This window comes from Rutilus rutilus (assembly GCF_951802725.1).
Source record: "Rutilus rutilus genome assembly, chromosome: 17".
NCBI lineage: Eukaryota > Metazoa > Chordata > Actinopteri > Cypriniformes > Leuciscidae > Rutilus > Rutilus rutilus.
Window position 1 is genome coordinate 31,644,188 of NC_140230.1, and position 14,508 is coordinate 31,658,695.

Consider the following 14,508-nt stretch of genomic DNA (forward strand, 5'->3'; position numbering starts at 1 on the left):
GCTCCGACGAAACTGACTTGAACGCACCTCACGTCGTCAACACGACTTCCCACCTCGTACGTACGAAATTCCCAGGAGGACTTGAACGCACCAAAACACCGCTCCTCTCTCTCCCTCACACCTGTCGTGCATCAGCTGTAATTAGTTTGCGCAATATCTCCGCTACACCCGGAACCGGAGTGAGGTGTTACACCAAAATAACTCCCCTCGGGGACATAGAAAGAGAAAAGAAAGGTTCCGCTTTTCCCAGCATTTTGTCACCCGTGACATATATGCATACATTCCATAAAAAAAAATAACAACGAATACATCAGGTTCAACAGGTTGAAATAATGACTAAAATGCAGTGGCTTTGCAATCACTTAACCACACTGGGCACTCTGTGATTATAATTTTTTTTAAACAAGATAAAGTAAATATATTTACTTTGTATACAAATCTGTATTTCATAAAGATAATTCCTGGGTTTTTTTCTGTCTTGCTTGACTAGACGTGTAAAAGACGTCAGTGTGGACGTGTATACAGCCTTGACTAGACGTGTAAAGGACGTCAGTGGACGTCTTCACAACCTCTTAAAAACTACTTGGGCAATTAAATTAATTATTGCAGTATTAACCATGCAAGGATTAGGCTAAGCACAGCTTTTGCATATTTCACAAGGATTTCATATAGAGGGTCATGATGGACTATAAATGCACGTGTAAAAGACGTCGCCAGGTGACGTCCTCTCACCCGATACACTACATATTGAACTACAAGTAGCTAAAAGTCAAAATAACAATTATAGAGATGCAACCCCAGAGAACTGTGGACATGTACAAATGTATCTGAATGCATTTTTAGGAAATGTTCTGTGTTACATATTTTTACCTATTTATGCCGTCCTACCGCGACTATTTTTGGCCAGGGACACGACGTTGCCGTCGGACCAATGTTTGCTGGGAATCCACATATCACATGCTCATCTAAAGGCTTTGAGAAACAGTAGGGTGTCAGTCAGCTGGAGACAGAGAACAGAAAACATTGATACAGGTGCTCTTTGTTTAAGTGTCTTTTAGTTTATTTTAGTGTTTATGTTTGAATGATACTGACAATTTTTCACACAACAGATAAAAACAAACTCTTAATACTACTAGCATGTTTGTGATAAATAGGCTGGTAATGAAAATAAGTCAAGCACATGACAGTGTAAATACGATGTTTTTTTTCTTTTTTTTTTCTTGAGAGCATGATCTTTTCATACGTCTTATTCAACTATTACACAATTGCAAAGCAAGTCTGAACAGTAAACTACTTCACACGAATGCAACAATGCAATATTGGATGGATTCACTACAGCGTACAGAAATATTTGGTTAAAGGTTTCCATATGAGACTGAATCAGGACACTGCCATTGAAAGCCTTCCCTTTCACACCTACATCCAACATAATTTAATACAGTTACTGACAGGATAAAAAAACAATTTATTTTTTTGGGTGATCGATTTATATTAAATGACATTACAAAGACACATCTGGCATTAAAAAAAAACAAAATGGTACATGAATTTTCACCTTCCTCCTCTATGATCTGGGAGCAGATAAGCAGTGAAAACACAGAAAACCTTTGTATCAGGTTCCTCGTCTTAAAGAGAAATGATTCCTCTGATAAACCAGCACATGAGATAAAAGGAAGGCAGACCGTCTCCTCTGATTGGTTCAGGTCAGGTCAGCAGGTTTTTAGCATTCGCTGGCCCTTGCTGTAAAATAGAAAAGTATTGAAGATGAATATCACATTTAAATATTTAATGAAATTATTTTTCATCTAGATCAGTCTCTTACACTGAGAACACAGAGGGAACCGATTTATCTGAAGGCCTGAGAGTGGTCAATATCAACTTATAATATTATATATTTTTTTATTATTTATGTTTCTTTGGCTCGACAATGTCCTAATTAATTTTTTCATGCCAATTCATCTGTCTGATGTCAGAAAGTTGCAGACCTCCGCAAGACATTTTTTTGCAGCTTAGTTTAAAAAAAAGAAGAAGCTCTTTTTCACTGGGAAGTTTTGAGGGTTTTAAAATTAAAGCATGTTTTCTTTGTCCAAAGAACTCTTTCATCTCAAAAGATAAAGGAAAATTTGACACTCATCGTCCCTTTAAATAATTTAAATTAAATTCTAATTCTTTTATTCTTCACTATAGACAATTAGATGCTGAATAAAACATTTACATAGCACATCTTTGTATCCTGTTTCCCAACCCCACCCTCAGGGATCATGGAGTGTAAATACTCCCCGGGGAGATATTATGACTCATCCTGGAAACCATGCGACTGGTGCTGTGGAGACGGGCCATAAGGGCCCACCACTGAGCACAGACCCACTGTATCCCACTGCATCACAGGGAACTGGCACAGCAATAATTAGCAGATGGATTTCATGCGTGCACACGGCCTTCAGACCACACAGGTTTATAAGTGGCGTGTTTCATAAGGGAACTTGGGGGGTGGGGGAGTTCTGATTTATACCAGGTTACCAGCACTGGTTTCATGTTACTGGTTGCACAGGCAGATTAGGGCGGTCATACCTGTGTCATTGAGCATCGATTGAGCGTTACTTCCTGTCCTCCTCCTGTAAAAAAAAAAAGAGAATATATTACGTGTATATTGATGTACATACAAGCAAAACACCACAATGTGAATCTATTAACTGTATAAAAATGAGCTGTAGCCAATATTATTCATTTTATACCTTTTGTCCTGGTTGAATTTGCATCTGCAGTGGCCACCTGTAATAATGGCAAAGGATGTTGTTAAACAGGTTGCTGGCTGAATCAAAAATATGTCCAGGTCACATTTCATGTCAAAAAAAATCATATGGCCATATATCAGCATGTCTGAATATTTTCAGTTCAGCGGACTATGTGCTATCCAATGAGTGATTTCATATGCCACGGATTTAGGATCTGCTGTTGTTGCTAGCTCAAAATATAATAAATAAGCCTCAGTTATTAATTATAAAGTACAATAATCAAGAAGTTAATATTGAGTAACTTATATTTTAGACACAGTATTGCCAGTTTAATAAAAAAATACTTAACAGTTCTAAACATCATCGCCAAAAACAGTAGTGGTGTTTTGTTTGTAAATGATTTGGTGTTTTTGAACAAACTGGGCGAATGATTCAAACTGATTGAATTCGGAACGATACTAGCATAATACTCCTACTTCTGCCAAAGAATATTACTGTACAATTTGTTAAAGTTTTAGGCCATTGGGCTAGTTTTGTTGCGCAGACCTGGCAACCTTTTTTGTCGCCATCTAACGGTTTAACTAGGCTATGTAACATACAAAAAGATAAGCCTATATATCTTAAATCTTGTCAGAATATTGGTCAAACTCACTTAGGAGAATAGTAATACCAATCAGACACAGAACTGCTGCCAAGATCAAACCTCCAACTCGAAGTCTGTGATAATCTAGTGAAAGACAGAATAAATGACAATTAAAGAAAATGTGAGATGATCTTAAGGACGCTTTAACTAAATGTTTGCAACTAACCAAAAGAGAAGGGGTCGTCCTCTGCTGCAAATCCCAAACCAAAAAAAAAATGTAAAAAAACATTAATAAGTGCATGTAACATTGTGTACAATTATTTTAGCATAAGGATGAGAACAGAAACAAAAAGAAACAGTGTAATTGAAAAGTGAAATCTCTTACTTGTCTTCTGACCTTCTGCCAACACAAGGGAAAAAACTACAAAAATAACAGAGTATATTAGCAACATAACATCCAAAGATTGTACGGTCACATGTGTGTGTTTATTATTATTTATAGCTACTTGTGGTCTATACAGATAAATGCACCTTAATGAATTTACATTTCTATGGTCAGAGACGTGACAACAAGCAAGTATTTTTAAAACCAAAGATTTCAGAAAATGCAAAAAAAAAAAAAAAAAAAACTCACGTGTCAAGAAAACTAGTGCCAAAGTCTTCATCATGACGGTGTAATTGTAACCTGCAATACAAAATTAGGTTTGCCATGAAAAAATTAAACATACAGGTAATAAAGATGCATCTGCTCTTCATAAAATTATCACTAATTTACTTTCTTAAAGGGATAGTTCACCCAAAAATGAATGAGGGTGAGTATTGATGACAGAATTTTCATTTTTGATTGAACTAACCCTTTAATGCATGTTGCAGGCCTTATGATGCGTCAATATCTTGTTATTTTTTTTATTTTATTTTTTACTTTTAATCCATTTTCTCTGTTTTCACCAAACCCTTTTCCCCTTTTCTTCCCCTCCAGCCACCTGACTTTATGATTCAATCATCTTCAGAAGAATAAAATAAAGTCCCTCCCTACATTTTCTCAATGATTATCCTTTTTCTCTCGGACATAAGTCAGACTGCAGTAAAGTAAAATGGATTGTTAATGTGAGTTTAAGATTTTCACATTAAAACACATGTAATAATTCAGTTAGTGTTGGAAAACATATCATGTCTCTGCTTGCTACATCAGAGCAAATTCCCATTGTGCTTTGCAATCCACTTATGCTCTAAATATAACATGAATCCCCTTAATGCCTGAATTATTGTCCTCTGCCAGCTTCACTTCAACAAAAATGGGGTAAAATCAAATCTTCACAATCCTTGCCAATGCATCTGATCTGATTAAACATACTGGAGCAACAAATAGCAGCTCTTGAGAACACAAAGCAGACCTGGATCAGATGTCAACAACAGCCTGGAACATCTCAGCAACCAAATGTTCATACACCAACAAAACAGCTGCTAGGAAACACACATCAAGACGCTAAACCCTTTCATATAAAAGACGACCTTTGTGCTGGAGGTTTACATGATCTGACAAATGCATATTTACGTCTACATCTTAATGAAAGGTGCACTGTGGAAACACGCTGGAGCACCAATCCAAAGCTTAGCTGGGATTTTCCATTTCGTCTCCGAGAGACCAGAGGGAATGCTGTGGCCATCCCTACCAGCACGAGATGATGTAACACGCTCCACCTTCAGCTTCCAAGCATGGTAGCAGAAAAGGAGAAAAGTAATGGGTTCACCAGAGACGTGCTGAGACAAAATAAAGTCCAGTATTTCAGCCCTTTGATCAGAGAAGCCGTTGTCAGCGTGAGCAGCGAACAAGGCAGCAGTTAAGAGCTTTTCAGAGAGGTTTAATAAATCCCTTGTGTCTGTTTTATACCTTATTATCTTGCACATGAATTATCCCATTTCCTTCTTCTTGTAAACATGGATTAAATGTGTTTTTATAGCAGGCCTACATCATTTTATGTTCTTAAGCATGGGTGCCTGATCAATTTGTTTATGTAAATCAAGTCAAAATAGCTTGTGTGTAGAACATGAAATTTGCAAACAGGTGCTAGTCTGATGGTGTATTTAAATATACTGAAAGTTCAGATCTTGAATGTTGGCTACATTTGGAAATATATAGTGCAAAACTGTATTACTTTCACATGAAAAAAAAAAAAAAAAAAACGTGTTGCTTGGCAGACTTGGTGACTACTACAAACTAACAGTCAGAGCTTTCTGTTGCAATATTTCAGTCCCCATTTCTGGAGGACTGAACCATAGATATATTACATAGATGCCTCATTAGAGACTGTTTCTAAAAGCCGTCTGCCATATTAGAACGGTCAAAACACCGGTCTGTGACACTCAAGAGCAAGTTGACTGCAAGTATCTAGGTCTCTGCAGGACAGTAATAGAAGGTACCAGATCAGTGGGCGAGGCCATAAACAGAGGGGTCAGATGAAGGGCATAATTTTCATTGCATGATTTATAAACACCCACCAGTTTGAAAACACCCACAAATTTAGAAACGCCCACTTTTGTTCCACAGAGACCCCATAGGCTACTCATTGACTGTGCATCTGCAACTGTAGTTAGACGCATGCATGAATATCTATATCTGCAATAGACTTCAGCAGATGATTTTGCTAAACTAACACAATACAATAAGACGAAGGCGTCAGCAAACACAACATAAAAACAAAAAGACCACCGTATTAAACCTGTAATATTAGTGAATACATATAAAACACAGACTAACACATTTTCACCTGTGAAAGGTCATCACATTTCTTCGGGAATTTAAATCTCAGCAGATTTACAATCAGAAGATACGCAGTGGGAAGTTCTGATCATTTTACTGACTCGGGTCTTTGAATCTCGTTCAAGTTTCGTTTCGAGTCAATTGACTTCGGGTTCGAGTCGAGACTCGAGAGATGAACCAATCATTTCTCTTTCCGGTACCGACAGCATAGCTAATAGACAGTAAAAGAAATGGACACAGCGACCCCATTGGATTCAATGGAGAAAAGTGAAGTCAATTAGAAGCACTCACTTCCTGATGGCTGAGCGTACTGCGCAGACTCAAACTGAGCTTGACGACATAGATGTGACGTGAGCAACCCGTCTGTCTTAGCTGTGCCAAGAGAAATCTGAATCATTCCCTTCTGAAACTTGCAGAGACGGAGAGTGTGAGTAGGAGGTGTCCATGAGCTAGGAGCAGGAGCAACTTTTGATAAGTATTTTGATGAATTATTTTGTCATTTTGCCTCCACGTCCCCCCGACTGCCCGCGAGCTTCTCCTCCTGTCTATATGGTAATTTCTCTACTGTGCGACAGAGAGTCGCGTGGTTATGACACAATCGTTAGCCTATTTTTACAAAAACTGCTTCTACGGGGCCATAACGTAAGATTGAAGGTAATGGAGCCTTTTATACATTTTCGTGTTTCTTTAGAAATAAATAATGGACAAATGGAGTCTTTAAACGCCTCAGATGTAAAGTTATTCGCTGTCAAAGTGACGCCAAAATGAATGGGAGTCAATGGAATGCTAACAGCAGGTGATGGTCTGCTAATCAATGGCGGCCCCCGGGGAAGCTTCAGTTTCCGGCTGAACGATTACCCCCTTGCATAGCCTCTATGGGACTGACAGGAAGAACGAAAGACTCGGACCCAAACCCGAAGACTCGAGAGATGAACTAATCATTTCTGTTCCCTGTACAGAACCGATAGGATATTGCGCATGCGCGGTCAACACAAAATGAACGAATCACTCTCTGAGACAACTCAGGTCAAAATGAACGAATCGTTCATAACCGACCCATCACATTGATTGTTACTGTGAGTGACGACACGCTGACCGTTCCAAGATGGCAGGCGCGGTGATGTGTCTAGAGCTGTCAAATTTGAATTCTATGTGTATACATTTCTATGATCGAAACCACAGTCTATGATCGAAACTGACACCGCTGTCTGTTGCCAGGACGCGCCACATACATTCTGTTGTTGTTTTGTCCAATGTCCGGAACTATATACTTGGGCGAATCAAAAACAGATAAACACAAGGCAATATTGTGTCAAAAATGTAAGTTAATCAATATTTTTGTTTACTGAAATGGTTTATAAGAGCAATATCACACTCGCAGTTGCGCTGTTGGTCTGTAGCCTACCAAAACAGCTTCGCAGGCTTTTTTAATCACTCTTACTCCGTCCGTGTTTTCTCGTTTGAGACGAAGTCTGACGGACATCTTGGGCTTTCATAGTGGTTTTTTTTTTTCTTCATTGATTCTTTCTGCAAATTATATAATTAAACCAATAGGTGGCGACATGTGACTGTAAGTAAGTAAGTTTAAGTTGGGTATTATTAGCAAGTCACTGAATCATTCTCAACCAATGATTCATTCAGGTTCACTTGCTCTTTTTGGATTCCTTTGAAACTAGTTTCATTGGAATGAGTACAGTAACGTTACTGTCATGTCTCATATGTAAGTTACTCAATATTCTTGTTTCTTTAACTATTGTTTAAAATAAATATTACCTGTCATATTGTTTGTCTAAACAGCACGATTTCGAGTGTACTTTCTTAAAGTGTTCTACTTATACTGATGGAATTTTATTTTTTAACAACTCATTTAAAGTTGTTTTTTTCCTGAAAAAATAAATAATCATAGGCTCCTTTAGTAGTACGCTCATAACATTCTGTAATGTCTTCTACAGCCTAGTGAAAAATAAATATACCAAAATGTATATGAAATACATGTATTTTATCCTAAGTATAATTTACATATTTATGTAGGCTACTTAATATAAATACCCTGCCATTGTAGGCAACTTTTGGTATACTAAATTGATACACCTTAGTTCACCCAAAAATGAAAATTATGTCAGTAATTACTCACCCTCATGTTGTTCCAACCCCGTAAGACTTTCGTTCATCTTCGGAACACAAATTAAGAGTTTGGTCGGCCAATAGTGAGCCTACGTGGTGATGTACAACCCAGAAGCGCTGCGCTGTTAGACTATGTGAATTCATTCAGAGGCCCTCACAGAAGAAAATGAATAGTTGAATTAAGTCGTTAGTTTTGTTTTGATATTTTGCGCACAAAAAGTATTCTCGTCGCTTGATAAACTTATGGTTGAGCCACTTTAGTCACTTGGACTATTTTAACGATGTCTTTACTAACGTTTCTGGGCCGGCAAGTTTCGATCCCATAGAAGCCTATCAGCCTACAGCTCTCAGATTTCATCAAAAAATATCTTAATTTGTGTTCCGAAGATGAACGAAGGTCTTACGGGGTTGGAACAACATGAGGGTGAGTAATTACTGACAGAATTTTCATTTTTGGGTGAACTATCCCTTTAAAGTCTGCTAAATTAGAACAACTAATTTTGCACTTTATCTAGAAATAGTGCTGAAGTTCAACTAAAGATATACTTAAGTATATTTCATCATGCTAAAGTGGAACTATTGCAAGTATACTTTAGGTACACTTTAAATATCTTGCATTTAAAGACTGACATTATACAGTGATCATGCAGTTGTGCAGTAAAGAAGTACTCCAAATAAAGTTTAATTATAATATTTATATCAGTAAGTCTCAAGCGATATGTCAGTAAATTTGTTAATGGATTTATACTCAGTATGAAATAAATGTATTTTAAATACATTTTGATATAGGTTTTTTCACTAGGGCAACCAATAAGTGAAACGACAAATAGTTATTTTATCAGTACCATGCAGTGCAAAGATCTGGCAAGAAAACCTGTTTCTGGGTATTTCACAATCTTCTTAAAGCTCATCATGTTACTGTACAACTGAGAGAAAAGGAGAGAGAGTTTCATCTCACTGTTCTTGTTTTAGGCTTGGACAGTCTGGACGTTTTAGCACCCTCCTGCCAGCAGAATCACCCAGGGTGCACGAAGATAATAATGAAAGTCCTGTGATCTGGTACGGTCACGTTGGCTTGCCAGTGAGTGAGTCATGGGAAAGAATGAGGAATTGTGTCCAACATCACTTCCTCATCTCACATTACAAACCGACCTCCCCTCTTTCAATGTAATGCCTTGTTTCTTTATTTTTTTTGCAGTTGCCATAGTTCATTCATTCTAGAAACAATAATGTCTCTCAACCCTTTTTGCTCCTCTTGTGCAACATTAAATCCTCATTCAGGAAATGAGATATTCAAACCAGATAACCAAGGAATATCGCTCACTCTCCGTGTCTGAGCAAGTCAATACTTTAGTCCTGTATTGTGTTTGCTTGTAACTTGTCATAGTTGAGTTATTTTAACAACCCCCGCCCTAACCATAGAGGTATTACATTTTGCTGAATAACTCGCCCTGCACAGTTTGAGCTACTAAAATTGTGACTTGTTGTGCACTGCAAAAATGTATTTTTCTTACCTCATAAACAGATATTAACCGATATTTTAATAAATGTTGTTTTTGAAAGGAATAGTTCACCCAAAAAATGTTAATTACCCCACCACTCACTATTAAGCCATCCTTGGTGTATATGACTTTCTTCTTTCAGCTGAACACAATCAGAGATATTTGAAATAATAGCCTGGTTCTTGTAATGGCATTGAATAGTGCCCGAGTTTGTGAAGCATGAACAAGTGTACGGCCGTTGCCAGAAGCCAGTGATTATAGTTTAAATATGGATATTTTTCTTACAAAAACCCATCGCTTTGCTTCAGAAGGCATTTATTAACCCACTGGAGTCATATGGATTACTTTTATGATTGAGGGATGCACTTTTTATGGCTTCAAAAACTTTCAATGCCATTGCAAAGCTAGGAAGAGCCAGGATATTATTTAATATAACTATGATTGTGTTTGGCTGAAAGAAGAAAGTCTAGGATAATTTTCATTCCTTTAAGACAAGTGATCTAACTCATGATTTTGTGCTTTTGACTTCGTCCAGCAGATAGCCAATGAGCAACCACCCAGAACACCGTAGACCAGAGATAGCAACCACACGGCAACCTGCAAAAAATCATTCATAAACACCTCTGCAACATCCTGGCAACCCATAGCATCATGGTGGTGAGTTGAATAGAGTGCAGAAATGGCTCTGTCTGGATGAGAGCTCACTAGCAGACACTAATTAGTAAACACACTTGTCAGTCCTACACTTCTCTCTCCTAATTATATTTTTTATATTTAGATCATGTCTCCTACTGGTTTATTGACCAAAGTCAGTATAGAGGCAGTTATTTACAGTTCTGCACATGAATTGAAGTTGTATAGCTAAACACTGAATGAAAAAATTAGGGTTAAAAGCATTGCATCTGCCCTATACTGGTGTGAGCAGCAAGCTATCTGTTTGATATACATTTGATGGACACGCCTCCTTCTCTGCACTAATTTGATCGATCTAGTAATTATTGCGAGCAACAGCTGGTGTGGAGGTGGAGTGTGTTCTGTGTTGAAGAAAGGAGAGAATTATGTTGAAGTAGCAGCTGGCAGGCAGTGCCACACGCACATTGTTCCTTTTTTTGGTTTCTTATTTAAGCTCCTCTTTTTCCTATCCGCAGTAAACATGGTATATACATACACACTCAAGCCCAAAATGGCTAAACAAACACTAAGCTTTAAATTGTCTTAACTACAAATTTTTGGTCATGAAATTAGCAAAATCGAAGCAAATGCACTACTTAAAAATCATCAGACTGAAGTTTTTGGCAGAACATGGGAAGTTGTTTGTGGAGTGATCAATCACAATGAAACACGAGTTGCGTGGTGATGCTCCAGAGCGGTGTCTTCAAAAATCTGCTGAGAAATATAATATTAATGCATCTCTATCACAGTGAAGCATGCAGGAAGAGTGGCATTGTGTGAGGAGCCTTTTAGCTGCTGGTATTGGTGAGATGCTTCACTGTGAAAAATCATTTAATGCTTTGGAGTACAGGAGAATATTGCAGAATAGCTTGCTTCCCACAAATGAGTAATGATCAGATGTTATTGTTCAGCAATGCTCCTGCCCAAATTACAAAGACAACCAAGAAGTGGATTGAGAACAAGTTCATCAGGCTGGTGTTTTGGCCTGGTCAGAGTCCAGATTTGAGCCCTATAGTGAATATTTGGTCTCACATTAAACTCAAACTAACTGGGAAACATTTTTCAACTACCAAAGAATGGTTTGAAGCCATTGACATTGAGTGGAACAACACTGTCTGCAAGTCGGGAAGGCTATTCTGCACTAAGTTACTTTATCTAAAGTATTTGTGAATTCTTGCTAGTTTCCTGAGCAGTGATTTGTGATTAAATGAAGTTTTATGTAACAAAGTTCGGGAGGAGCATGTTCAGGTAATCATCCAATCAGCACAAGAAGAAGCCAGTATAAATAAAGCCTTCCCTTACCTCCTGTCTCATGACAAATTTCTCAGCATCCCGCCACCACCCCATCACCTCACATTCGGCTGGGTCTACTCATAGATAGCTACCTATGATCTATACATTCATAGGGGGGAGTACTCTGGGGTCGGGCCGAATTCCGAGCTCGGAGCCCTCCCCCCGGACAGCAAGCCAAATACGCATTATAATTTTACATCAGATTTCATTAACATGTGAACTCGTGAAAATGGTTAGACCATTAAAAGACCACTAAATCTTTTTAGATTGTAATATCCACCCAATCAGAAGACAAATAGGCATATAAATAAACAGATACATGGGCATATAATAGTGGTGATATTACATAAAAAATTAATAAAATAAATAAATGACCATGTTTACTGCGGATAGGAAAAAGAGAAAGAAAGCAAGCAATACACATATATGTGTGTGAGTGGTCAGTGTACTAAAGCCTCACCTACTTTTTCCAAACACCCCGCACTCCATATAAGAGAACTTGACTCAATCACATGGCAAACAAAGGATGCACGCCATGTACACAGGAATCCAGACTGCAGCTATATTAGGAACGAAATTCCACCCCTGAGAACAGGCTGTGAACTTTGAAGTATTGTATGATTATACACTCCAGCACAAACACGCTGACAGATGCCCTTTGGTAACACAGGCCGTTTAAAATGGAGGTAAAGTAAAACCATGTAGTTCAACAGTGTTTTTACAGACAAACCACTCCAGAAAAGTCCTCAATATATAACTAGATTTGTATTGAAGTTCACAGTGCTTTCAAGCTCTTTGCTGTCCAGAGTGACGCAGGAAGGAACAAGACATTCTGTTGAAATGAATCACTGTTATAAAAACCACAATCCCGCCCTTTCAAGTGGTTAATGTAGTGCTGTCCTTGTGCTCCCTTCAGCTAACAAACGTCTGTTTCCATAAGCAGATCATGCAATAAAGCCAACATGCTGAAAATATGCCAATGAGCAAATGGAATCCTTTCACACCACGTTTCCTTATTTTGTGATAAAAGAGGTTAACCAGTTTTGAGACGGTGGGCTGTCAGGATGCATCTCCATCTTTAAACACCACATTAGACTTGTTTACTCGTGAACGACTGGATTTCATCAACATTTCCATATTCACAGCCAGCTCATGATTAAGCCTCCATGTTCCTTATTCAGATGTTCACAAAGATACACTTTCTAAGATCTCTCAGTAAACTAAATGAATCAAACGTACAGTCGCAACACTTAGTCCAGAAAACTAAAATAATAATACCAATAGTATTAAAAGCACCAAGTATTATAAACATAGTAAATATATTTCTACATGTTGTAGGTTTCTGTCATACAAAGCACAGTTGGATTTTGTTCAAATAATATTAAATGAAGAAGGGATTATTTACAGGCTGGTATGTTCAGCAAAGAATTTATGTGCCTGTGATCTTTAAAAGTCGCGGTGATCAAGGGCGCAGCTGCTCTCCACAGTGAAGCCGCTTGACATTCCAGTTTCCAAATCACTGGAGGAAAACTAACTCAAACAGCGAGGTCCAAGTCTGAGACCACCTTGAAAACCTGGATTTTTTTTGTTTTTGTTTTGTTAATAAATGTAAAACTGACACCCCCCCCCCCCCCCCCCATCCCCCCCAAAGCTAACATAAAATGAAAAAGAAATGTCTAAGTAATTTTGCAACACTGATCATATGAACTCTCTTGTATAGACGGTTCTTGCTTTTATAGAAGCACAAGATGCTCGCTGGAGAACAATGATCATATTTTGCTCATGCAACTCCACTGTCGCAGTCATTAAAGCAAAAGGGGGAGGAACCAAATACAAAATTGATATATATATTTCAATTTGAGTTTTCACTTGTATTGTTCTGCATAATGTTCAAAATTAAATTAGTATTAAATTAGAAAAATGCAAAGAAAAAGTGCATTTTCATTAGTGGTCTCCCTAATTCTTTACTCAAATAATGTCTGATTATCTATATATTTTTTCATCTTGAAATTTTAGGTACTTTTTAGTATAACTATTATTCGATATGTATACTTTTTTCTTTTATAAAATAAATGTTATTGTCAAACAGATGGAAAGTATGTAAAAGGATACAAAGATCCCACATTAAACACAGAGTAAAGTGTGTCGTCAAAAGCCCTTAAAAAGTTTCTGAATGCTTAATTATCATATTTTAATACAATGAACTTGACTAAATCCATCAGCCATAACATATGTTTCAGTATACAAATATTAAAATGGTGTCCAGAATTGATTACTCACCTTTATCAAGGAGAAAGAAACTGAAACGTTGAAGTTTGAAATGTGGTTGTGGAGGAACCACCCTAAACACACGTAAAAATGTGATCTAGACAGACTTAAACCAACACCCTAAACAATCCGCTCAACAGGTTGGCTCAGTCCGAGTGGGTTGAGTTTTGAATGAAGGATCCTTTTCTCTGGGAGAGCAACTCTGATAGTTTTTAGTTTGTCGTGCACGCTCAGGCTAAATTGATTCTACAGTGTGGACACAATGATTCACACTGGCTCTAAAAAAAAATGCATTGCATTTGCAGGAAATGTTAATAAACTTAGCTGAAGCAGTACTGGTAATTTTCTGCCAGAACATTATACATTTTTCTATGGATTATTTACAGTGTACACCCTTTAAAATAATGTTCCAAATGGGTGTTTTTTGCAGCAATGTTCATTTTTCGTTCCTCAGAGAACCTTTCAGTGGACACTTCTTAAAATAACAATTTTTTTCTTAGTGTAAAGAACCGTTTTTCACCATAAAGAACCTTTCGTGCCGAGGTTCCATATTACAAGTTCTTCATGGAA

At 37.6% G+C, this 14,508-nt stretch overlaps 1 protein-coding gene across 1 annotated transcript; it reads right to left on the reverse strand.

Moving 5' to 3' along the window:
* Positions 1-1,036: 1,036 nt before the first annotated feature.
* On the reverse strand, positions 1,037-14,150 carry fxyd3 (FXYD domain containing ion transport regulator 3). Its single transcript, XM_084385457.1, has 8 exons — positions 13,951-14,150; positions 3,953-4,003; positions 3,704-3,739; positions 3,545-3,568; positions 3,388-3,462; positions 2,736-2,772; positions 2,572-2,615; positions 1,037-1,740 (listed from the first exon to the last, which is right to left on the reverse strand). The coding sequence occupies exons 2-8, from the start codon at positions 3,984-3,986 to the stop codon at positions 1,721-1,723; spliced, it is 270 nt and encodes an 89-aa protein (XP_084241583.1). The 5' UTR covers positions 3,987-4,003; positions 13,951-14,150; the 3' UTR covers positions 1,037-1,720.
* Between the last annotated feature and the right edge of the window lie 358 nt (positions 14,151-14,508).